Here is a 25,164-nt window from a genome sequence, read left to right as displayed (position 1 = left end):
TATATGTTCCTTTATAAGTCTATCAAAGTTATATATTTACTTTTTTCTGTTTGGCTATTTAATTAATGTGTGTATTTATCACTAAGTTATAAGGTTTATAAAAAATAGTTCATTATCATAGTCCTCAGAGCCTAAAGCAGAGACCTATGAGCCATCTGCTCAGTAGCCTGTTTTTTATATTGCCTTCCAGGCTAAAAAAAAAAAAGCCAAAACCAGTTTGGCTCAGTGGATAGAGCGTCGGCTTGCAAACTGAAAGGTCCTGGGTTCGATTCCAGTCCAGGGCATGTACCTTTGTTGTGGGCACATCCCCAGTAGGGGGTGTGCAAGAGGCAGCTGATCAGTGATTCTCTCTAGTTGATGTTTCTAACTCTCTATCCCTCTCTCTTCCTCTCTGTAAAAGATCAATAAAATATATATTTTTTAAAGTTGAAGGAATTATAGCGCAATTAAGTTGTAATTGAGATATAAACAGGTTTGAGGAGATAGTGACTGTTTCCTTCAGAAAAGTGGTCAGTGCTTTCCTTGGAAATGACTTCTGAGCTGAGTTTTTGAGGTCTGAAAAACTCTGGTTGATGAGGTATGGATAGGTAGGTATATGAGGTAGAAAAAGAGAGAGAGCAGGAATGAGCAAAGGCCCAGAGTCTGAGAAAGGACATAGGATGTTTAGAAAGCAGATTGAATATAGGTTTAGATAGAATGTAGTTTGCATGGAAGAAGTAGTTTGGAGAAAATTGGGAGCCATATCGTGAATGTCTCTATCTTGCTGAAGAATTTTATAAATTGTGAAGTCATAGGATTAAAGTATATGTTTTACAAAGCTGATTGCTAGCAGTGGAAGGATGGTCTAGATTGGAGGGACTCTTGGCTTAAAGTGTGGTTAGTAATCATTCTTTAGTCTGTTGGACAAAAGTGTTGGCAGTGAAGATGGAAAGGAGGGACTAAAATTAAAATCCCAAAAAATTAAAAGTGTGATTGACAAGAAGCAACAACAGCTAAGAGATGTTTCTGTCTTCCCTGACTCTTTGCAGAAACGGAAACGTGGAGAGCACTTATTAGTAGACCCTCAAGTAAATTTTATTTTTCTTGCTCTTATATTTTAGTATTTCTTTGCATAGTCATTTGGATTAGTATATGTTATATATACATATTTAATTGGGAAATAATAAATGTCAGTTTTTTAGACATGGGAATAATCTAGAATGTATAATCTAAAAATTATAAACTGTTCTCTCAAATAGGGTTTGGAGTTGAAAATATGGCCACAGCAATGGATGAAGACCTAGAAGAAGAACTAGATGAAAAAGATGAGAAGTCTATGATGTGCCCTCCAGGCATGCATAAGTGGAAGCTAGAGCAGTGCATGGTGTGTACTGTCTGTGGAGACTGTACAGGTTATGGAGCCAGCTGTGTCAGTAGTGGGCGTCCAGACAGAGTTCCTGGAGGGTAAGAAAAAGAATTAATACTGAAGAAATAAAACATTACTAGAAAATGCATACAACACGTTTCTTTTAAAAATTATTTCAGAGTATTCTGTGTTATTTCTTTTTTTATTTTTTATTTTTAATCCTTACCTGAGGACATACTTACAGCAGGGGTGGGGAATTACAATAAATTCTATTTTAGTGTCATTTTTATATCATTTGATCCATTTAAAGCATCATTTTTAAAAAGGTCATTTTTTTCAAGGCTTGGGTTATGCATTCATTTGTATTCTTTTTAAAAATATGTCTTTATTGATTTCAGAGAGAGGAAGGGAAAGTGACAGTGATGAGTGAGAGTCATTGACGGGTTACATCCTACATGCCCCATACTGGGAATTGAGCCTGCAACTGGGGCATGTGCCCTGACCAGGAATCAAACCATAACCTCCTGGTTCATAGGTCGAAGCTCAACCACTGAGCCATTTGTATACTTTCTAAGACTGCTTTAATAACACATATGAATTTTTTTCTGAGTAGAATTATATAAAAAACCATATAGGTTGTTTTATTAGGGATATATCATTTTAAATTGAATTGACTCTTTGCAATTTTAGGAATTCTACAATAGGAACTATTGTGGCTAAAGTTGCATTGCACCTGTTGTATATAGTTTTTATTCTTGCTTTACCACTATTTTTTTTCAGGGTCTGTTTTGTCATTTTAAAGTTAAGGTATGAGCTCAAACCGGTTTGGCCAGTGGATAGAGCTTCGGTCTGAGGACTGAAAGATCCCAGGTTTGATTCCCGTCAAGGGCATGTACATTGGTTGCGGGCACATCCCCGGTACGGGGTGTGCAGGAGGCAACTGGTTAATGATTCTCTCTCATCGATGTTTCTAGCTATCTATCCCTTTCCCTTCCTCTCTGTGAAAAATCAATAAAATATAAATAAATAAATAAATAAAATACTATATAATCTTTAAAAAAAAAAATAAAGTTAAGGTATGAGTTAGGCACAATCAAAATGCAGATTTTTCCCCTAGAATGTTAGGGAAGATTTTGATTCTTATTTTTGTGTTGCTTTTTGTAGCCAATGTAACATAATGGGCTATCCTTTGTAAGATTAAATTAATTATGCTGAAACCAGTTTGGCTCAGTGGTAGAGCATCAGCCTGTGGACTGAAAGGTCCCGGGTTCGATTCCGGTCAAGGGCATGTATCGATACCTTGGTTGCGAGCACATCCCCGGTAGGGGGTGCGCAAGAGGCAACTGGTCGATGTTTCTCTCTCATCAACGTTTCTAGCTCTCTATCTCTTTCCCTTCTTCTCTGTAACAAATCAATAAAATATATATTTCTAAAAAGATTAAATTAATTATGATATATCTTTGTATTATGATAGATCTGATTTTTTTAAGATAAGATTTTGATAATTAGCTTAATTTGGAAATTAAAGGGAATCTTGGGGGGGAAATATCAGCATGGTGAGGACAGCCCTTCCTATTTGACACCTCCTTTATAGTTAGGTGCTTCTTCCCAAATAATGTCCCCAATGTCTGAACTTAAGTAATTGATGCATATTAAAAATGAATTTATTATTCTCTTCTCCTTCCTGAAATTATTCATTCTTCTTTATATGCTTCCCTCTCTCCCCCAAGATTTACTGTCTGTTTTCAATAATCATTTATAGATCAAATGGACAATACCTAACCAAGTACAGTGATTTCTTTACTAACGAAGCAGAAACGAATACATGAATCAAGTCAACATAGGAATTTGTGCCGGGACACTAAGCACTATTAAAAATTATTTCAATTGCCAAGACCGGTTTGGCTCAATGGATAGAGTGTCGGCCTGTGAACTGAAAGGTTCCAGGTTCGATTCCGGTCAAGGGCATGTACGTTGGTTGCGGGCACATCCTCAGTGAGGGGTGTGCAAAAGGCAGCTGATCGATGATTCTCTCTCATCTGTTTCTAACTATCCCTCTCTCTTCTTCTCTATGTAAAAAATCAATAAAATATATTAAAAAAATAAAAATGACTTCAATTATAAAATTTTGACTATATATCTTAGAATAGGTTTAAAAATAGACATTATTTTTTAAATAGTGCCCACGTACAATTCAGTAGGGCTTTTTATTGTATCCGTTTTTAATGCTGTAGTTAGCGATCCTCCAGTTGTCAGTAGTGTTTGCATTTGAAAGCTATAAATTTCACAGGGCACCTGGCTATGTCTTTCAAGTCTATTGCCAGATAAGTCCTTCCTCATGAACCTCTGCAAATCGGGATAACCAGGGTTTCCGTAAAGCTGTCTAAAGTTTTTTAGGACTTATCCAACTAATACCTTTAAAGCTATAACTTCTGCATCTGTAAAATATGTGACTAAGAAGTTAATTGTTCACTGACCATCTAACTAACTTCCGGGACTGTTCTTGTCTTCTTTATATTTTAATCAAATGCCATATACTTAGTTCACAGCTAATATGAAAGGATAAAGAAGAGCAAAAAGAACATGAAATTGGACACAGTGAAAGGAGCTAATGGGAGATGATAGAATATAAAGGATAGGGAGGGAGATGGAGATTAATGCATTAAGCTAGCCAGTGGGCTGCCCACACCTCCCTTAACTTATCTGATAGGTAGGAATGTTTTGTTTGTTTACTAACCAAGCCATCCAGACCACTTAATAGTAAAGCTGCTGGTCCTTCACTAATTGTGAAAAAGTGAAGAATATTTGTTAATAGCAGCTTTGAAGATAGAATACGTTTGTATTTTTTGTAGAAATTGAGGAACTTAATAATAAACTTTTGTTTTTAATTATTCATCTAGTAGAGGCCTGGGGCATGGATTCATGTACCAGTGGGGTCCTTTGGCCTGGCCTGTGTGTATCAGTGGACCTCTGTGTCACAGCAGCCTGGCCTTACCCACCAGCTTGTTGGGCCCATTGTCTGCATTGATCCTGCACAGCAGGAAGTAGTGCGGGAAGGAAGAGGCAGTGGGGGAGGAGCCTGAGGCTGGGCTGGCTGCAATGCTGCACCACTCCCACTCATCCCAGCCTAGCTGTGTCTGCTTCTGCTGCTCAGTTGTGCAGGGGAGATGTCTGAGGGAGAGGCTCATGCAGTCGCAGCTGCACTTGCCAGCCATCAGCCTGGGTGTCTAGCACTAGTCTGTCAGCAAAGCGGTGCTCCTGCCGTGGAAGCCCAATGACCACTAGGGGGCAGCTCCTGCTTTGAGCATCTGCCTCCCTGGTGGTCAGTGCTCATGATAGCTTCTATCTGGTTGTCCAGTCACTTAGGCTTTTACATATATAAATTCATACCTTTCCTTAAAAATTGACACATCCTGAGCCTAATCTGAACAGTTTATTTCATTTCTGCCTCATTTAATTTAATCTCAAAAATGCAGAAAAGTTTTTTTTTCAATTCTTTGTTGTTGAAAGTATTAGATATTGTCCCCTTCCCCTGCCCCCCATTGTCCTCTCCCAGCCTGCCCCTTCCCCCCAGCCCCGGTCTCCCCGCACCACCCATTGTCTGTGTCCATTGGTTATGAACATAGAGATGCATATGTTTTTTCTGATTGGTGTTTCTGACTTTTTGGGATATAATCCTAGGAGTGGGATTACTGGTCAAATAGGAGTTCCATTTTTAATTTTTTAAGGAAACTCCATACTCTTCTCCACAGTGGCTGCACCAATCTGCATTACCATCAGTAGTGTATGAGAGTTCCTTTTTCTCCACAGTCTCTCCAGCACTTGTCGTTTGTTGCTTTGTTGATGATAGCCATTCTGACAGGTGTGAGATGGTACTTCATACAGAAAAGTGTTTTAAGGAAAGAGTAGAAGGATTTCAATTAATTCTTTTTTTTTCTTTTCTTTTTTCTTTTTTTTTTTTTTTAAGTATCTGTGGTTGTGGTTCCGGAGAATCTGGCTGTGCTGTGTGTGGATGTTGCAAAGCTTGTGCAAGAGAGTTGGATGGTCAAGAGGCAAGACAAAGAGGAATTCTTGATGCAGTGAAAGAGATGATACCTTTAGACCTTCTATTAGGTAATTTGCTTTATTATACCAAAAATCTTGTCCTCAACTCAGTAATAAGGATAGTTTAAATAATTTATATTAGACATGTGCTAAAAAGTAAAGATAATCCTATATAATAAAGGGCTAATATGCAAATTGTCCTCTCAGGAGTCTGACAGATTGGGAGTTTAACTGCTCCTTATGACTTGCACTCATCACCAGGGGCAGCTCTGAATGAAGGAAGGTCCTGGTCAGCAGCGAGAAGGCCCTAATAGGCCCGATGGATGGCCAGGCCTAGGGCCTACCCATGCATGAATTTAATGCACTGCCTGTAGTAGTTAATATAATTCCGCATGTATTGTAACTGAAAATATGTCATTAATAAAGGGAAGAAACACTTTCTTTTTTGCTATGATTTTTGCATTAAAAATAATTTGTTTTAGACTGTTGTTAGCTTTTATGTTCTTGAATTTTATATAGTTCTGTTATATTTATTATATTATGTGTTTGTGTATAAACACACATGTATATATATTTACATGTCTATATATAAATTTTTTTGATCAATCATTAGCTGTCCCAGTGCCTGGGGTTAACATTGAAGAACACCTTCAGTTAAGACAAGAAGAAAAACGGCAGCGAGTAGTCAGGAGACACAGATTAGATGAAGGAAGAGGTAAGATGTAGCTGCAGAGAAAAAGTATTTGAAAATCCATTTTCTTACCCTTTACTGAGACAACTGAAAAGATACAGAATAGGCTGATTTGGTAAGAAATTGAAGTTAAAATTAGTAAATTCTAGTACTCTTGAAAATATTCAGGGTATTTATGATTGTGCTAATTAATAACATATATTTAATTCAATGGAGTATTTATGGCAAAAATCACTGTTTTAAGAATTGTTATGCCATCAGACAAGCTTTAAAAACTATTAGCAATGGCAATTATTTAAAAACTATAAATTCTAAGGCCTAGTTCTCCCAGATTTTGGACTCATCTATTCTATATAATAAAAGGCTAATATGCAAATTGTTCCCTTGGGAGTTCAACCAGCAGACTGAGATTTTGATCGCTCACTATGAGGTACGCTGACCACAAGAGGGCAGGGTGGAGCATGGTGGGTAACTAGCGGTGGAGGTGGGGTGCTGAGGGAGCAGGGGGAGGAGGAGGTGGGGAAGCCGGGAGGCTGGGAAGCGGGTACCACGTGGTGGTGGTATGTGGGTGTAGAGGAAAAGAGGAGGCAGGGAGGTTGGGAACCTGATTGGCCCTGATTGCCAGCCAGGCTTAGGGACCCTATCATGTACGGATTTTGTGCACCAGGCCTCTAGTTTTATTACAAACTGGATTTTCAGTTTTCTTACGATTTGTAATCATTATCATTTGGGCATAGTCCTATTACCCTTCATTTCAATCCAGTGCATAACTATGCTTTTATATGTCTTTTGTTTTTGTTTGAAAATCTTATTCTGGTTATGTACAAGAAGGAGTGTCTGCAGGATTTAATTGTGAAGATAGATTTATTATTTATTTAGTCCTCATTGTGATAATTTTTGAGGCTAAGATACATTTAATGGTGGTTATAATAGATGTTTGCATATATATCCAATTAACAGAAATAAATATGTGTTACTAAAGCTCTTTATGCCTAATAGAATTGTTTCGTTATAGGATTAAGATGGATTATTGCAGAGGTCTATGATTTTATTTCTCTGCTAGGCAAAAGATTAATCAGAAACATTTACTGATGTTGTATGTTTTAAATTTTTATTAGAAATGATATATTATTTAATACATAATATAGAAACTATTGATATTATACATTAATCATCATTGCAAGTTGTTTTTTCTAGGCATTTTTAATGTAATAAGCAATAAAATATATTGCACTAGTAATATATTCCATTTTTATTACATTTAAGTTGTAAAATATATGCTTGGATTATTCTTTATAAGAGCCTGATAAGCAGTGTTGTTTAATTGGTAACAGTGATTATTTGCTGTTAGTTTGGCTTTGTTTACATAAAGTCTTTGCCTTTAAATGATATTTTAATTAAATTAATCTATATACTATCATTATTTACATAATATAAATATGTGAAAAATTGCACAATAAATGTTTTATAGAAATAGAATAAAATTTAACTTTTGGGTCTTAATAACATATGGTAATTGAGTGATAATTCCTTTATATAATGATATGATTTGCCTAAAGTTACTTATCAGTGTAACTTTTTACTACCTGTTTTTTCTCTTTTTAGAACTATTAGGTTGAATCATATGAATTGACCTACAAAACTCGCCAAATCCTTGTGATGACATTTAATCACTTGCCTAATTCTGTATATTTTGTTAATCTTTTTCTATAAAAAGCTGTTCTTCTCTCACTATAGTATATTCTGCATATCAAAAATAAAGACATTGATTTATGCATTGGTTATTCAACAAAACTTTGTAATTGCAGAATATTCTCTTACCATTTATTTTTAAAATGTAAAGTCTAATCTTTCATAAAGATTAAAAACTCAATTATTTAAATATTTATAGAATTTATGTTAGTGTATCTGATTTCATAAGCACAGACTTAGGTTTCAGGTTGGGAGGCAAACAATAGATGTTTCTCTCTCACATTGATGTTTCTCTGCCTCTCTCCATTCTCCATTTCTCTCTCTCTCTCTCTCTTAAAAAATTCAATAAACATTCTCAGGTGAGGATCAAAAAAAAAATATACACACACACACACACACACTCACACACATATATAGTGAGAGAGAGAGAGAGAGAGAGACAGACAGACAGACAGACAGACAGACACTGGTTCTAAGGCATATATATTTTAACTTTGTTGTTTAAAAAATATTTTTATTTTAATTGAATTCAATTCCAGGTCAGAGCACATACCCAGGTTGTGGGTTTCTTCTCCAGGCGGGGTGTGTGCAGGTGGCAGTTAACGTTTTGTTTTTTATTCCCTTTCTCTCTCTCTCTCTTTCTCTCCCTCTTCCTTTTTCTCTCTCAAATCAATAAAAATATATTTAAAAAGTGTACCCATAACAATTAGTCAAGAAATGTAGTACTTAAAAAACACACAAAAAACACACAATTACCTGTTCTCAGATTCCATCCCAAAATTACTGAATCAGAAACTAAGGACTCAGCAAACTATTTAAACAAGCCCACCAGGTGCTGCTGTTGGTGCTGAAGTGTGAGAACCACTGTTCTAGGGATTTTCTACATCAGCATCAAATGAGTCTAATGAAGTAGAATTTCTGCATGAGAGTCCTGTATACAGATTTGAGTCACAGCACTGTACCATGCTAGGATTGTTAGTCTTGTTTTGTCCTCATGAGGAACAGGAACTTAAAAAAAAAAATTTAGTGTTCCAACTGCCATATGTACATGTTTTGTTTTTCTTCTGGGCTTTTGCTTGTTACTTTTTTAGATACTAACAGTTTAATAATATGTTAATAATTATGCTCATTAGTAATTGGCTTTTATCTATGTTGAAATTTCTTAACTTCAGGGATATGTTATGTTAAATATTTTTACTTGATTTGTTTATCTGATCTTCTTTACCAAACTTGTGTTAACTGTTTCAAAGTGCATCAAAATTTTAGGACAGCCAACACAGAGATCTCTGTATCTTTGTGTCTGTTGTGTTCTGCTTGTTCATTTTGTTTGTAGATTCAGTTGCTAGATATGTATTTAATGCCATTTTATAGTTCCTATTTTTTATCTTTTTTTCTTTCTTATTTATTTTTAATTCATCACAGAGAGAGGAAGGGAGAGGGAGGGAGAGAGATGGAAACATCAATGATGAAAGAGAATCATTAATTGGCTTCCTTCTGCATGCCCCCTACTGGTTATTGTACCCACAACCTGGGCATATGTCCTGACTGGGAATCAAAACCATGATCTTCTGATTCATAAGTTCATGCTCAACCACTGAGCCACACCAGCCAGTGATCTCTTTTCTTCTTAAATAAAACCTTTTAACATATATATAAAAGCATAATATATATAAAAGCATAAAAACCTTTTAACATATATATATAAAAGCATAATATGCAAAGTGTTCCCTTGGGAGTTCGACCGATCCAAATTTGATTGCTCACTTTAATGTGCGCTGACCACAGGGGGTGGCACAGAATGAAGGAAGGCCCCAGCCAGGAGGGGACCCTACCTGTGTACGAATTTTGTGCACTGAGCCTCTAGTTTCATATAATATTGGTTTGGTGCTACTGAACTCCTTTAGCTTTTTCTTGAAGAGATTTATCTGTCCTTTGATTCTAAATGATAGCTTTGCAGGGTCAAGTAATCTTGGTTGTAGGTCATTGCTTTTTATCACTTTGAATTTTTCTTGTCACTCCTTTCTTGCCTACAATGTTTCTATTGAGAAAACAACTGACAGTCTTATGGGAGCTCCCTGGTAGGTAACTAACTGCATTTCTCTTGTTGCTCTTAAGATTCTCTTTATCTGTAATCTTTTGCATTTTAATTATAATGTATCTTGGTGTGGGTCTTTTAGGGTTCATCTTGTTTGAAACTATCTGTGCTTCCTGGACTTGTATATTTTTCTTTCACCAAGTTAGGGAAATTTTATGTCATTATTTTTTCAAATAAGTTTTCAATTTCTTGCTCTCTCTCTTCTCCTCTGGCATCCCCATGATGCAAATATTGGTACACAGAGGCTCCTTAAACTATCCTCATCATTTTATTTATTTATTTATTTATTTATTTATTTATTTATTGCCATTCTCATTGGGTATTTTTTTTTCTTCCTTATATTCCCATTCGCTGATTGAATCTCAGCATCATCTGCTCTACTGTTGATTCCCTATAAATTAGTCTTTATTTTAATTAGTATAGCCTTCATTTTTAACTGGTTCTTTTTTTTATGCTGTTGAGGGCCTCACTAAGTTCCTTGAGCATCCTTATAACCAGTGTTTTGAACTCTGCATCTAGTAGATTGCTTATCTCCATTTTGTTTAATTATTTTTCTGGAGTTTTGTTCTATTGTTTCATTTGGGCCTTGTTTCTTTGTCTCCTCATTGTGGCAGTCTCCCTGTGTTTGTTTCTATGTATTAAGTAGAGCTGCTACATCTCCCAGGCTTGATAGCTTGGACTAATGTAATATAGTAGATGTCCTGTAGGGTCCAGAGGCATAGCCTCTTGATCATCCCAGCTGAACATTTGTGGTGGGCTCCCCATGTGGACTGTACACCCTCCTATTGTAGTTAAGTCTTTTATTTTATTTTTTTATTTTATTGATTTTTTACAGAGAGGAAGGGAGAGGAATAGAGAGCTAGAAACGTTGATGAGAGAGAAACATCTACCAGCTGCCTCTTGCACACCCCCTACCGGGGATGTGCCCGCAACCAATGTACATGCCCTTGACTGGAATTGAACCTGGGACCTTTCAGTCCGCAGACTGATGCTCTACTACGGAGCCAAACCAGTTTCCGCTGTAGTTAAGTCTTGATTGCTGTTGGCATGTCAAGGACTGGCTTTGACCTCCAACCTCCTTGGAGGTTCAGCTGTGCAGTGGCCCACTACACAGAGCAGGGCTTACTTCATCAGGGCTCTGATACCCGCTGAGTCTGCCTGTGTGTGTTGCTTGTGGAGGTGGTTGGGTGGTGGTGCTTTGACGTGTTCTGTAGCTGTCAACTGGGTGCACTGGCTCTGGAGCCTTCTCAGTGGTACAGGCCAAGGTCAACCATTGCCTGTGTTCTGCCAAGAGCCACCAGGCATAAGCTACAAAGTGACCTGCAGATGCCTGTTTCTTGTGTTTGAAGGAGCCTCGGTAAGGCCAACCTGTGAACCAGGTAAGGCCAGCTGCTTCTATAGTTCCAGGCCTGCGGCCACTTAGCTAGAGGTATAGGGCTTGCTGAGACCAGATGTTGCTCATTTGGACAGTTTTTAGTTAAATCTGAAGCATGAGCCAAGACAGGCCATTCCAATGGGAAAGCCAGTGGAAACAGCTTGGGTGGGCCCGACAGTTGGGTGAGAAGGGTTTCAGGGAATCAACAGTGTGCTGCAAACCCTGTGAGCCAAGTTCATGGAGTCTCAAATATAGCTCTAAAAGGGAGGGCTCATCAAAAGAATAATGCCTTCTGTCAGCACTTCTGTCTAGGAGAAAGCTGTCTCTCCAGCTCTCAATCTGATCTCAAACAATTCAGTGTCTCTGGTGCCTTGCAAGCTGCCATCCTTGTGCTGAAGCTCAGAGAAAGTGACTCTGTGTGCTGGCCTTTTAAGAGGAGCTGCCTGGGACTGCAGCAGCCCATACTCTCATTCAGCCTTTACCCTGCTGGTTTTCACAGCTAGAACTTACAGGGACTTACTTCCAGGGACTGGGATCCTGAGCTTGAGGAGCCTGGTGTGGGACTGGGACCCCATGCTCCTCAGGGGGACCTCCACTGCCAAGGTATCCCTCCTGATTTTTATCCACCGAACATGAGTGTGGGGCCACCCCATTGTGAGCCTCTGCCTCTTGTACCAGTCTCAATGTGGCTTCTTTAATTTCTTAGTTGTAGAAATTTCATTCAGCCAGATTCAAATGGCTCTGAAAGAGGGTTGTTCTGTTTTTTAATTGTAATTTTGATGTGGTTGTGGGAGGATGTGAGTACTGTATTTACCTACACTGCCATCATGGTTCTCCTCATTCACTACATTTTAAAAAGAGCTCAATTTAAATAACCTTAGTCTAAAAAGAATTGATACTTGCATTACTGGGAAATAATTCAGGGTGGGCAAAAGTAGGTTTACAGTTATTCATGTGCAAAATAATACAGTAATAAATAATACAAGTATAAACTGTTTTGTATACTCACAACTGTAAACCTACTTTTACCCCATTTGTTATTGGATTAGTGTATTTCTTGTAATAATCATAGAATATGTTTGTTAATCTTGTGTGTTGTTTTTTTTTTTTTTTTTAATAGAACTGGTACTGCTTGTATTTTTATATCTAAAGACATAATGAAATATATTTTTGTACCTATTTATAAATATTTATAAAGGGTATTTTGGTATTTTAATTTGACATTTGTCAATTTTTATAAAAGGACAGTAGTTTTGTTTAGTTGCATTGTTAGAAAAAGTAATTATAGCTGAAGATCTGTAGAGAGTTATGAAGAAAATTGCTTAAATTAAAAATGTTTTCTGTTATATACTGTCAATTTTCTTTTCAAATAGTTCCTAACTGTCAAATTCAGAGTGTTTTGAAATTTGTAGGCATATTGCTAAAACTTAAGGAAGTTGCAGTTCTGTTCTATATAAAAAAAAAAACCTGAAAATTTAAGGTATAAAGTTTCTTTTCAAGCTTATGTTAATGGGGAAAAGCAGTTTTTAAATTTTATTGAAATTAATTTGGCTGTCCATTTTTTAAACTGAATACTAAAAAGTGGAAATAATGGTGATCTATGTGACTATGTATTTGTGTATGTATGTGTATGTATGTATGTGTATGTATGTGTATGTACATAGTGGATCTTCAGAAAGAAATTAATTTATGAGAGATGACTATTGTTCCATAAATGCTACTGGGTTTGATTCCCCTCTTCAGCATCAATCTGAAGCTCAGTTTATCCTTGTTTCTGATTTTGAGTATGTGGTTAAAGAAATTATAAATTTAGATGTAATGTTTTTAGAAATTAAATACGTCTGTATTAAGATCATACTAAAATTTTTGTGTGTTGTTTTGGCCGTCTTGTTTCCTTAACTCCTATGATAGAATGTAGTTAAGTCATAACACTGACCTTAGTTTTGCAGTAAGACTGATATGGATATTAAATCTTCAAGATCCTATTTAAATTTAATCCTGAATTTAAAAATTAGTTGATATTTGGTATTGTAGAATGAAAGATAATTGTTTTTAATGATCATGTAGATTACTAAATTTGAATATATATAATGTTAAAAATATTTGTAAGGTAAAATATTTTATTCTGTTTGGGCTTTCTAATTGTTTACTTGAGACTGTTAGTAGCTATCTGGTAATTTCATAAGTATAGAAAATAGAATTTGTACTGTATAAACTATAAGATATTAAAAGTTGTGTATGGAATGGTAAATAGGTTATGGTTGGAGGTGGGAGGGTTAATGTGGGGGAATTGGGAGAAAAGTATAATGTCTAAAGCAATAAAGAATAAATTTCCATGTTTTTTAGTTTGACTTAATTTTTTTCATTGTAGTGTTTTCATTTTGTGAGCTTGTCTATGCACATACAAAATGTTTCTCCTCAGGCCCCCTTGTATTTGCTGGTCCTATTTTTATGAACCATCGAGAACAGGCTCTAGCCAGACTCAGATCCCATCCAGCACAGCTAAAGCATAAACGGGACAAGCACAAAGGTATTTGGTCTTCCTTATCACTAGGTGGGACACTTTCCCAATTTCTTCCACTCATTTGAGCTTCACCTCTGGGAAAATGTACAAACCTAATTCTTCCACTTTGCTTCTCTCATTACTATATATAGCCTGAGGAGAAAGAACATGCTGGAAGTTGTACTGTTTGTTGATGACTATCAATCTTATTTCTTTTTTTGTTGTCAATTTTAAGTCATTTTATGGTATATCTTTTTCTTTTCCATTTCTTTTCAATTTTCATATAATTAATAAAGGAAGGTGGGAAAAGTAATTATTGCTTTCTATTTTTATCCTTTGTTATCACTTCTTAATTGATTGCCATCTGGCATTTTACTTGTTTAAAATGCTGTTTATTTGCTTTAGAATTAACAAAACTATTCAATTCATTTATCATTTATAAAGTAATAATGAGTTGACTGAGATTGCACTTTTCCATTGTTTTAATATTAAATTTTATGTTTTACTATACAACACCCCTGAGTTTCTTGGCAATGGAGGGTTAAGTAGTGATAGGTGTAAGCAAACAGTTATGTAAACCTACTCTAGTTCTCAGAAAATGACAGAAGTCTAAAAAAGTTGGTGAGGAACTAGGAAACTGTTTATGCACAATTCTTTGAGGTATCAAAGTTATGTGTTAATTAAAAATATTTCTAAAACAAGCTTATTTACTTTTAAATCACAGATCATAGGTCAACTAAGATTATGAAAGAATTGAATGTAGATAATTTATAAATTGATATATAAATTTTGCCTTGAATCCTAGCATATGAACCAGGGGTTCTTTGACTAGTGAAACTTACACTTGCTATTTTCTTAAATACCACCAAATAGAATAGAAAGTTTTAAAATCACACATTCTATATAGTCAAATTTATCTAATGTGTCTGCCTTCAAATTTTGGGGGGGTTGCAAAACTGTTATAGACTAATTTTATTTTTAAACTTTCACATAAAATATAATCAACTTTATTTTTATTTGTCTCACTTTGTCAGTTTGCCACTCAAAGCAAAAACTAAAGAGACAAAACCCCTGTTTTTAGTATAAAAAAACAAGTAGAGCAATCCTTAAGATGCATTCTGCAGAATTAAAAGTTGAGAGTATTTTAAATCTAATGTTATTAATCAGAGGAAGATTTGTGAATGCTTTATTTACTGAGTGCTGAAACAATACCATAAATATTTAAAAATAAAGAATGATATTTGGGGTATGCTATGTAAAAATATTTTAGTATTTGCCAGAATCTCTGATCTCACATTTTCAGCTATGCCACTTGTAGAACAATTATTCTCAGTGTCTCTCCTTCTGCCCCTAATTACATAAAAGTGAAGTTTTTCCAATGTTTTACCTGAGGTTAAATATTGGCAATACATAAAACACTTTAAAACCTTTTCAGCTCCATGTTTCAGCTCCTTGTGGACAAATATCTTTAATTTCTAAAAAATTAAAATGAAATGCCAAATGAAGACTAAAGTCACAAATTTAAAACACATTTTACAGTGTCACATTGATTAGCTATAGAAATTACTCAATAATAGCTAGCCCTCCTTCTTTTCTGCCACAGGATTATTTTATAATAAGACTCTTTTATATTCATAGCAACCTTTTTGAAAGGACTTATTTTATAATATGGTAGAGGGACAGTTTTCTAAAATCAGGTTTTATAGTTTCATTGGGTGAAACAATTTATCTCTTTACTACCAAAATTTAAAGTAATGGTGCTCTATTTTATATAAAGAATATTAACCCTTTCTAATTAAATCCCTCTCTCTTTTCCCCTATAGCATTCACTATTAGTAACTGGCATTTAATTATCTCACTATTCACTGCTTTTTACTCCTAATACATATACTTACTGTCTTTTAAACAATTTTTATTGATTTACTTTAAATTTTTTTATTTTTAGAGAGTGAGAGAAAGAGATAGATAAACATCGATTTCTTGTTCCATTTATTTACCTATTCCTTGGTTGATTCTTATATGTGCCCTAGCCAGGGATTGAACCTGCAATTTTGGCATATTGGGATGATGCTTTAACCAACTATGCTACCCTGCTAGGGCATAGTCAATCTTTTAATAATATTTTTCTACATTTTCTTTCTCTTCTCCCCCTCTCTCCCCCCCCCCCCCCCCCCCCCCCGCTCTATCTCAACTCTATTTTTATCCAGTGAAAAATTCACTATATATATTGCTGTGTTCTGTTTTACATTCAATTATGTTGATGGTAAAATTTTCTAGATTATGATTTTTTGTGTGGGGGTAGTGTGGAGGGTAAGCACTGTGGATTTATTGTTAACAGGAGTGAATTCTAAGATGGAATGTTGGAGAGCTTCTGGCTGATTGGAGAGAATTCAGAGAAGGTCACGGAATCCATCCTAAGCAGGCAAATTTAGATTAGAGGCATAATAGAGTATTTAAGGCTGAATCAATAAGTATAATATATATATAGTCCATGTACTATATAGTAAGTTATTTTTTTAATATATTTTATTGATTTTTTACAGAGAGGAAGAGAGAGGGATAGACAGTTAGAAATATCGATGAGAGAGAATCATTGATCAGCTGCCTCCTGCACACCCCCCACCGGGGTTGTGCCCGCAACCACAGTACATGCCCTTGACCGGAATTGAACCTGGGACCTTTCAGTCCACAGGCCGACGCTCTATCCACTGAGTCAAACCGGTTTCGGCTATATTAAGTTATTTTTTAAATGTAACCATAGACTATATTTTAAAGAGATATCTAGGTTAATATATATATATATATATATATATATATATATATATATACACACACACACACACACACACACACACACACATAATATATATATATATATATATATATATATATATATATATATATATATATATTATATATATTTTTTTAGAAGTTTAGTGCCTTGCATATAAAAGCATATTAACATAGTATTTTAGTTAGGAACATCTGAATTGTTTTGGAGGTAGTCTTGAAAGGCTTTAGTTTTAATTCTAAATTTTCCATGTACTAGGACTGTGTGACCATTCATAAATTATTAATTTTTTTGGCTTTAGTTTTCTTATTTTAAAAATAAAAATGATAATTTCTGATTATGTGGATATGAATATTAAGATATAGATGATGATGTATATAAACACATGTATATATTCCTCCTGTATATAGAAATCCTCCATGAATACTTTAATTCTTTAAATTGAATTTTTTGCTTTCTCTTTTATTATTATTCTAAAGTTACAAAATTTGAGATTTGTTAAATACATTATTAGTTTATTTTTACAAAAAAAAGTTTAAAGTGTAAGCCAGTTGGTGGTAGTAAAACGCATGAACCTTATTTTTTATCAGACTCTAAAATTGTCCTACTATTTGTAAGCCTTAGTTTTTCCCAACTGCAAAATGCAATAACAGTACCTATGTCATCAGATTATTGTATTGATTAAAGGAAGCAACAGTTGTGAATATTGATTGAGCACTTTTTGTACATTATTTACTTAATCTTCATAAGAGCCTTGTGAGGTCGTGTACCATTATTGCTATTTAATAGATGGGAAAGCTAAGTAAGACTTGTAAAATTCAGACATCATACAATTTGTAAAAAGGAGAGCTAGAATTCCAATCCAGGACTCTTAGGCTCTAGTGCCCCAAAGCACTTATCCACTGTGCTATTTAAGTTTCAGTGTGTAGCACAGAGCCAAGTGGTTAGTAAATTGTACTTGCTACTGCTTTACTCTTTTATTTAGTGATTTTGCTTAAAGTACTCTGTGTTCCATGATACATTTTGTGATATACATGACCAAAGAGTACAGATTTAAATAAAAATTAAAATGAGTTGGAGTCATTTAGATACTGAGTCTTTCTTTATGTGTGTATACAAATGTGCATGAACTCTATATATACATATACATATCTTTACAATATTTTAGATACATCTGTCAAAACTTTATAGCTATAATTTCAATATCATATAATGTATATATGAACCACTTACATTAGGGAAAATATAGATATTCTTATATCTAAATGGCCACTTATAAGAATATTAAGAACAATGATCTTTCATACAAATGTGAGATTAATTTTACTGCTGCTTATTAACACATTACTGAATAATGAACTTGAGCAGAATTAATCTCCCTGAGTTTCACTAAATTTTTGCCTACATATTAGGCACATTTTAAAATAAACTTTAATAAATTTCTAAGTTATTAGAATTGTATTGGATTTAATTGACATCAAATACAGATATCTTTTTAATTCTGCCACTGCTGCTGAAATTATCAAAAGCCTCATCCTTATTTTTTTTTCTTTTAACCAACTATAATAATATTGTAACAAGCTATAATAATTGAGAATTTATATAGATATAGCTTTGTTTAGATGAACTTGAATGTTTCTTGTATTTTTTACCTTTAAATACTAGCTGAAACTCTTTTAATTACTGTGGTTTTAATCAGTAAATTACTAGGCTTTTTTTCCTCCTTCCCTGATGCTACGTTTCTATTGTGGGATTTGCATCTATATTTAATCTCTGATTTAAGGAAGAGGGTAAATTGCTAAATTCAGAGGTAAAAGATTGTACTGGGCCTTAATCCATTCATATAAAGTGGAATGACATTTGTAATATTGAATATAGTTAAATTTGGTAACATCATATGAACACTGTTTTCTATGTTAAATCAGATTTGGTTTTAGTAATTAGATATTTTTAAGAATGGAGATGAAGCTGTGAAATTTCTATACATCTTTCATCTTCTCTAAATAGTCTTTGGAAGCTGCTTATTTATTTTATATAGGCCTTTGTTTATGTTTAACCATTCCACTGTCTTTCCAAGTTGAGGAATCTTTGAACTAAGAGTATATTTTGTTTTGGATAGAGTGAAACTAATGTAATTTTTTTTTTTGTAGCCCATACAATCTTGTCAAACCCACATTAGATAATTTAGCAGAAGTGGAATCGTATTCTTTATCCTATTAAAGTAAAACCTCTCACTAATTCAGAATTTATTATACTACAGATGCAGTATTTGTGATCTTTTTTGAGTAAAAATTCAAAGTAATTTCTTCCTCTGAATTTTCAGGGTCATACTTATAAGGGGAAACCTGTCTAAAATCACTAGCTTTTCAAACCAAGGGCTCAAGAAATGAAGGATTCCTTCAACGTACCTTCAACCTCTGTGTCGAGCAATTAATTCTTGTATGTTAAAGGACTTTTATGTTTATGGTACATTTTTATGTAACATAGGCTTATTTTGAATTATAATGTAGGTAACCACTTTTCATTTATTGTTGCATTTAGTTTACAGTCTGTACTGCTTCCAGGTAATAAAGTTGAATTTTCTCTTAAAGGTTCTATGATTGATACCTTTTCAGTAAATCATATAGGTCAAACTTTTCTATGTTATTCCGAATTAGTGAGGTTTTACTGTCCTATTGTTATAAGGAGTGGAAAGCTTTTCAGAATGATAGTCATTTTTCTTATATTGTAGAAAGGAAAGTCGTAAGTTACGTAAGCCAAGTTGGTCTGACTTGAATACTATTAATGTGAGAAATAGTAGATAAAAAAAGAAAGGCTAACATGAACGTGATTTGATGTTATTCTGTTTAGCTTTCTAAAAAGGGCAATGAAAATGTAGAATTAAAAATATGTGTGTCTGTAGATCCACATGTACACCTGCATGTTATATAGATTTGTTTATAGAGTTGCTATGCCACAGTAGAGTGGCTTAGGTTGACATTATTCCAAGGAATAAATTCCTTATACAAATGTACAAGGAATTTGAATCTTGGTGATACAGAGGTCATGTTTTAGTGATGAGTAGTTTTAGATTAGGAAAAATAGATTATCTCCCTTATACATTCTAAATAAAAATATTTATATTCTGGAGTGTGGTTTTTTTTTTTTTTTTTAACTCTATAGCACATGTGTCAAACACAAGGCCTGCGGGCCAAATCCGTCCCGCCAGGCCTTGCAATGTGGCCCGCAAGGCGCTGTCATCACTGCACTCCGCTGCGTTTCCATCACAATGACAGTTTATGACTGTTCAGTAAACCATTCGGCCCGCGATTTAGGCTGGATTTTAGATTTTGGCCCCTTCTCTGATTGAGTTCGACACCCCTACTCTATAGTTAGAATGCCAGAATATTTAAAATCAAATGTAGAAATCTGGGAAGGTGTAAAGCAAGTTTAAGGGAGGAAATTATAAGAAGGGAGGAGGAAAAAGAAATGAAAGCAGAAGGTAGTTATTGGCTGAGAGTAGTTATTGGTTGGGGTCAAAAGATAGAATGGGAAAGGAATGAACTAATTAGTGTTCATACATTTTTAAAAGTTTAATTGAGCTTAGCAATACTGATAAATAGGGTAACCTTTCTAAGATTGGGAAATCTGTTATTTTTTAGTCAACTTGGAATTTTTTTAATGGCTAGAACTAACAGTCTCACTAAGTATAAAATAATTGTTAAATGACATTGCATGAAGTTATTTTTTGTGCTAACTAAATTTTTCCATACAAATTATAATTTTATTTTTATAACATAAATTTATATTACATAACTGATTAGCTCAATAGGTTTTATTCATAATTAGATTTCTGTTTTTATTGATTTAACAATATTTGCAAGCAGAAATGTATAGTACTATTATCTTTTCAAAATTGCTTCTTTGCAGGTTGATTCTTAATCTATCACTTCTAACAATTGCAGATTCTTCTTGCTTGTTCCTTTTAACATTTTTCTCTTGTTCTTTATAGTAAACTGATTAAAAATTTTATTTTGAAGATGAATAATGGCTTACTTACAAATTATAACACTTACAGATGGAAGTGGAGAACGAGGAGAAAAGGATGCAAGCAAAATCACAACATATCCTCCAGGGTCTGTGCGATTTGATTGTGAGCTCCGGGCAGTACAAGTCAGCTGTGGATTTCACCATTCAGGTAGCAGCTGGAACTTTAGGGTATAAATGCATTTTTACAATTGTGCTAAATCAGTTATTTGTTTAGTATAGACTAATGAAGTCTGTTAATATGTGTTAAAATCTGTAGTGTGGCAATACCTCTCAAATATTTAAAAAAAAAAAAAAAAAAAAAGCTTTGTATTTATTACAGAATTCCTTTTAAAAACTAGGCCATGATGAAATAGATACTTGTCTTGAGATCTAACTTTTATCCTGTCTTCTGATGAACTTACATTATAATTCTATTTAGAAAATTTCTGAAAATGAAATAATCCCTGAAATTTTTTTAGACTCTAGAATTCTTAATTTTTATAATCAGGTCACTTATTTTGCTACTGAGAAATGCAATTTCCTTATTTTTTTAAATGTTAAAAGTAATTGAATGGTTAGTAAATTATTGCATTTAGGTTAGATAGCTTAGGTTGTACTATTCAACCTTTATAAATAGGAAAAATGTTAAATTTTTTTTTGATGCCAAATATATTTCCTCATTCAATAAGGCATTGGCAGTTATTGAAGTTCTGACAGTTTATTGATGTTTTCATAATTATGCAGAGTTCAAATCTGTGTGTACTTATATAATTATCCTAGATGTGAGAGAAAAATATTTTATATGTAGTTACTTACTATTACAAACTTTACAGTTGACCCAAACTAATGTTTAATCTTATTAAATGAAATTTATTTAAATTTAACAATATTTATTATGAAAAACACTGCACTATAAAAATCTGACCTAAAATTATACTTTTCATTAAATATAAACTTATGCTTCAATTGCTTAATTTAATGGCCCTATAAATTTTAAGTAGCGAAAATTGCACTACTTTTACTATAGTGTGATAGAAATATAAAATGTACATGATGAAATAATAAAGCTCTTCCTTTCGGTTTCAGTGGTTTTAATGGAAAATGGAGATGTCTATACATTTGGATATGGACAGCATGGGCAGCTAGGACATGGAGATGTCAATTCCAGGTACTCTGACTCAGCGGTTGCCAACTGGTGGTCTGCAGACCACTAGTGGTCCGTGAGGTCTGATAGGTTGGCGATTGTTGCTCTGACATTGTTTGAAGATACTGTGTGTATTTGTTTTTTTTTTCTTTTCCTTTTCTCCTTTTTTTGTCTAAATATATATTTCTATACTTAAAATAGTATTTATACCACAGTTTTAAAGAGTGTGGCCCATAAAAATTACAGGTGATTCTTGATTTTATGGTTGTGTGATTTTTGTGGGGATAGATTAGTAGTTTCAATAGAAAAAGTTATTTACATTTCACACATTTTAAATATCAAAGTGATTATGATTATCACAAAAATCCTGTATTTTTAATAATTATTTTTTTAAAGATTGCTCGTGGCAATGAAAAAAACAGTGAATATCTCCAGATTGCATTTTTAAAATTAGTAGTAGATTCATTTATATTCCTTGATGTTGGCCGAGAATTAAAAAGAAGATATTGAAGCTTTTGAATATTTTTTTAAGTAAAACATAATGATCTCTCAGAGAAACTGTATCCCAGTTTTCTAATCCACTCATCTGCTGATGGGCACTTAGGCTGTTAACAAATCTTAGCTATGGTGAATTATGCTGCTATGAACATAGGGGTGCATATATCCTTTCTGATTGGTGTTTCTAGCTTCTTGGGATATATTCCTAGAAGTGGGATCGCAGGGTCAGATGGGAGTTCCATTTTTAGTTTTTTGAGGAAACTCCATACTATTCTCCACAGTGGCTGAACCAGTCTGCATTCCAACCAGCAGTGCAAAAGGGTTCCTTTTTCTCCAGACCCTCTCCAACACTTGTTATTTGTTGATTTGTTGATGATAGCCATTCTGACAGGTGTGAGATGATACCACAATGTTGTTTTGATTTGCATCTCTTGGATAATTAGTGACTTTGAGCATGTTTTCATATGTCTCTTGGTCTTCCTTCTGTCTTCTTTAGAAAAGTATCTATTTAGGTCCATTGCCCATTTTTTTAAATTGGATTCTTTATCTTCCTTTTGTTAATTTGTATGAGTTCCCTGAAAATGTTGGAGATTAAACCCTTATCGGAGATAACATTGGCAAATAATTCCTCCCATGCAGTGGGCTTTCTTGTTGTTTTATTGATGGTTTCTTTTGCTATGAAAAAGTTTTTTATTTTGATGTAGTCCCATTTGTTTATTTTATTCATAGTTTCCATTGCCCTAGGAACTGTGTTTTTAAAGATATTGCTAGGACACCTGTCTACTATTTTGCTGCCTATGGAGTCTTGTAGGATTTTTATGGTTGCCCATCTTACATTCAAGTCCTTAACTAATTTTGAGTTTGTTTTTGTGTGTGGTATAAGTTGGTGATCTAGTTTCATTTTTTGGCATGTATCTGTCCAAATTTCCCAGCACCATTTTTAAAGAAACTGTTTGACTCCATTGTATGCTCCTGCCTTCTTTGTCAAATATTAATTGAGCATAATGGCTTACGTTGATTTCTGGGTTCTCTATTCTGTTCCATTGGTCTATGCATCTGTTATTGTGCCAGAACCAGGCCTTTTTGAGAACTGTGGCTTGGTAATATAGCCTGATATCTGGTAATGTGACCCCTCCAACTTTGTTCTTCTTTCTCAGGATTGCTGTGGCAATTCAGAGTCTTTTTATTCCAGATGAATTTGTGGAGTGTTTGTTCTAGATCTTTGAAATATGCCGTTGGTATTTTAATGGGGATTGCATTGAATCTGTAAATTGCTTTGGGTAGTATGGGCATTTTAATGATGTTGATTCTACCAATCCATGAAGATGGTATGTTTTTTCAGTTGTTTATGTCTCTCTCTCTCTCTCTCTCTCTCTCTCTCTCTCTCTCTCTCTCTCTTTTTATGTTCTGTAGTTTTCTGAGTACAGGTCTTTTACGTCCTTAGTTAAGTTTATTCCTAGGTATCTTAATTTTTTTTGTGCAATGGTAAATGAGATTTTTTGTTTGTTTGTTTCTCTTTGTGTGAGTTTATTATTGGTGTATAAAAAGACCATAGATTTCTGGGTGTTAATTTTGTATCCTGCTACATTGCCAAATTCATTTATTAGGTGTAGTAGTTTTTTGATGGATGGAGTCTTTGGGATTTTCTGTGTATAGTATCATGTCATCTGCGAATAAGGATAGTTTTACTTCTTCATTTCCAATTTGGAAGCATTTTATTTCTTCTTCTTGTTTGATCGCTATGGCTAGTACTTCCAGTACTATATGGAATAGAAATAGTGAAAGTGGGCACCCCTGTCTTATTCCTGTTCTTAGGGGAAATGAGTTTAGTTTTTGCCCATTGAGTGTGATGTTGGCTGTAGGTTTGTTATATAAACTTTTATTATATTGATGTATGATCCCTCTATTCCCACTTTGCTGCGAGTTTTTATCAGGAAAGGGTGTTGGATTTTGTCAAATGCTTTTTCTGCATCAATTGATAAGATTATGTCATTTTTGTCTCTCAGTTTGTTTATGTGATATATCACATTTATTGATTTACAGGTATTGTACCATCCTTGCATGCCTGGAATAAACCCCACTTAGTCATGTTGTATGATCATTTTAATGTAATACTGAATCCGATTTGCTAGAATTTTGTTAAGGATTTTAGCATCTATGTTCATCAAGGATATTGGTCTACAGTTTTCTTTTTTTGTGTCTTTATCTGGTTTTGGTATTAAGGTAATACTGGCTTCATAGAAAGAGCTTGGAAGTGTGCTTTTCTCTTGAAATTCTTGGTATAGTCTGAAGAGGATAGTTTTTAGTTCTTCTTTGAATGCTTGGTAGAACTCCCCTATAAAATCATCCAGACCAGGGCTTTTATTTGCTGGAAGAGTTTTAATCGCTGTTTCAATTTCTTTGGTAGTTATTGGCCTATTCAAGTTTTTTGGTTCTTCTTGACTGAGTTTTGGGAGCTTGAATTTTTCTAAGAATATGTCCATTTCATCTAGGTTGTCCATTGTATGGGTCATTTTCAAAGATAAACCACATATTGGGACACAGGCAAACTCTCTTCAAATTCAAGAAGATAGAAATCATATCAAGTGTCTTCTCAGATCACAATGGCAAAAAACTAGAAATCAACTACAATAAAAACAATTAAAAAAAATCAAACACCTGGAGGCTAAATATGATAGCATGCTATTAAAGAATGATTGGGTTACCAAAGAGATGAAAGAAGAAATAAAAGACATCATGGCAACAAATGACAATGATAACACAGCAATCCAAAATCTATGGGACACAGTGAAAGCATTTATCTTGAGAGGGAAGTTCATAGCTCTACTGACCTACATAAAAAAAAAAAAACAAGAAAAAATGGTAATAAATTATCTAACCTTACAACTCAAAGGACTTAGAGAGCAATAAAAAAAAGCCCAGTGTAAGCAGAAGGAAGGAAATAATAAAGATCAGAGCGGAGATTAAGGACAGAGACA

At 34.2% G+C, this 25,164-nt stretch overlaps 1 protein-coding gene across 17 annotated transcripts in view; it reads left to right on the top strand.

Annotated features, from left to right (window-relative positions):
• Positions 1-25,164, top strand: part of MYCBP2 (MYC binding protein 2) — a 256,367-nt gene that overhangs the window by 66,801 nt on the left and 164,402 nt on the right. For 15 of the 17 annotated variants that reach the window (XM_045588714.1, XM_036455734.2, XM_036455735.2 and 12 more), the window contains exons 15-20: positions 1,239-1,443; positions 5,313-5,458; positions 6,003-6,104; positions 13,665-13,772; positions 20,594-20,713; positions 21,631-21,712. In XM_045588714.1, the coding sequence (XP_045444670.1) occupies positions 1,239-1,443; positions 5,313-5,458; positions 6,003-6,104; positions 13,665-13,772; positions 20,594-20,713; positions 21,631-21,712 (763 nt within the window). Of the gene's footprint in view, positions 1-1,238; positions 1,444-5,312; positions 5,459-6,002; positions 6,105-13,664; positions 13,773-18,862; positions 18,976-20,593; positions 20,714-21,630; positions 21,713-25,164 lie in introns of those variants that run through there. The other 2 variants (XM_036455729.2, XM_045588719.1) reach the window with 2 other exon arrangements.

The sequence above is a fragment of the Pipistrellus kuhlii genome, unplaced genomic scaffold, assembly GCF_014108245.1.
Source record: "Pipistrellus kuhlii isolate mPipKuh1 unplaced genomic scaffold, mPipKuh1.p scaffold_m20_p_3, whole genome shotgun sequence".
NCBI classification, from domain to species: domain Eukaryota; kingdom Metazoa; phylum Chordata; class Mammalia; order Chiroptera; family Vespertilionidae; genus Pipistrellus; species Pipistrellus kuhlii.
Note: the sequence above shows the minus strand (reverse complement) of the source record. Positions and strands in the feature narration are given on the sequence as shown.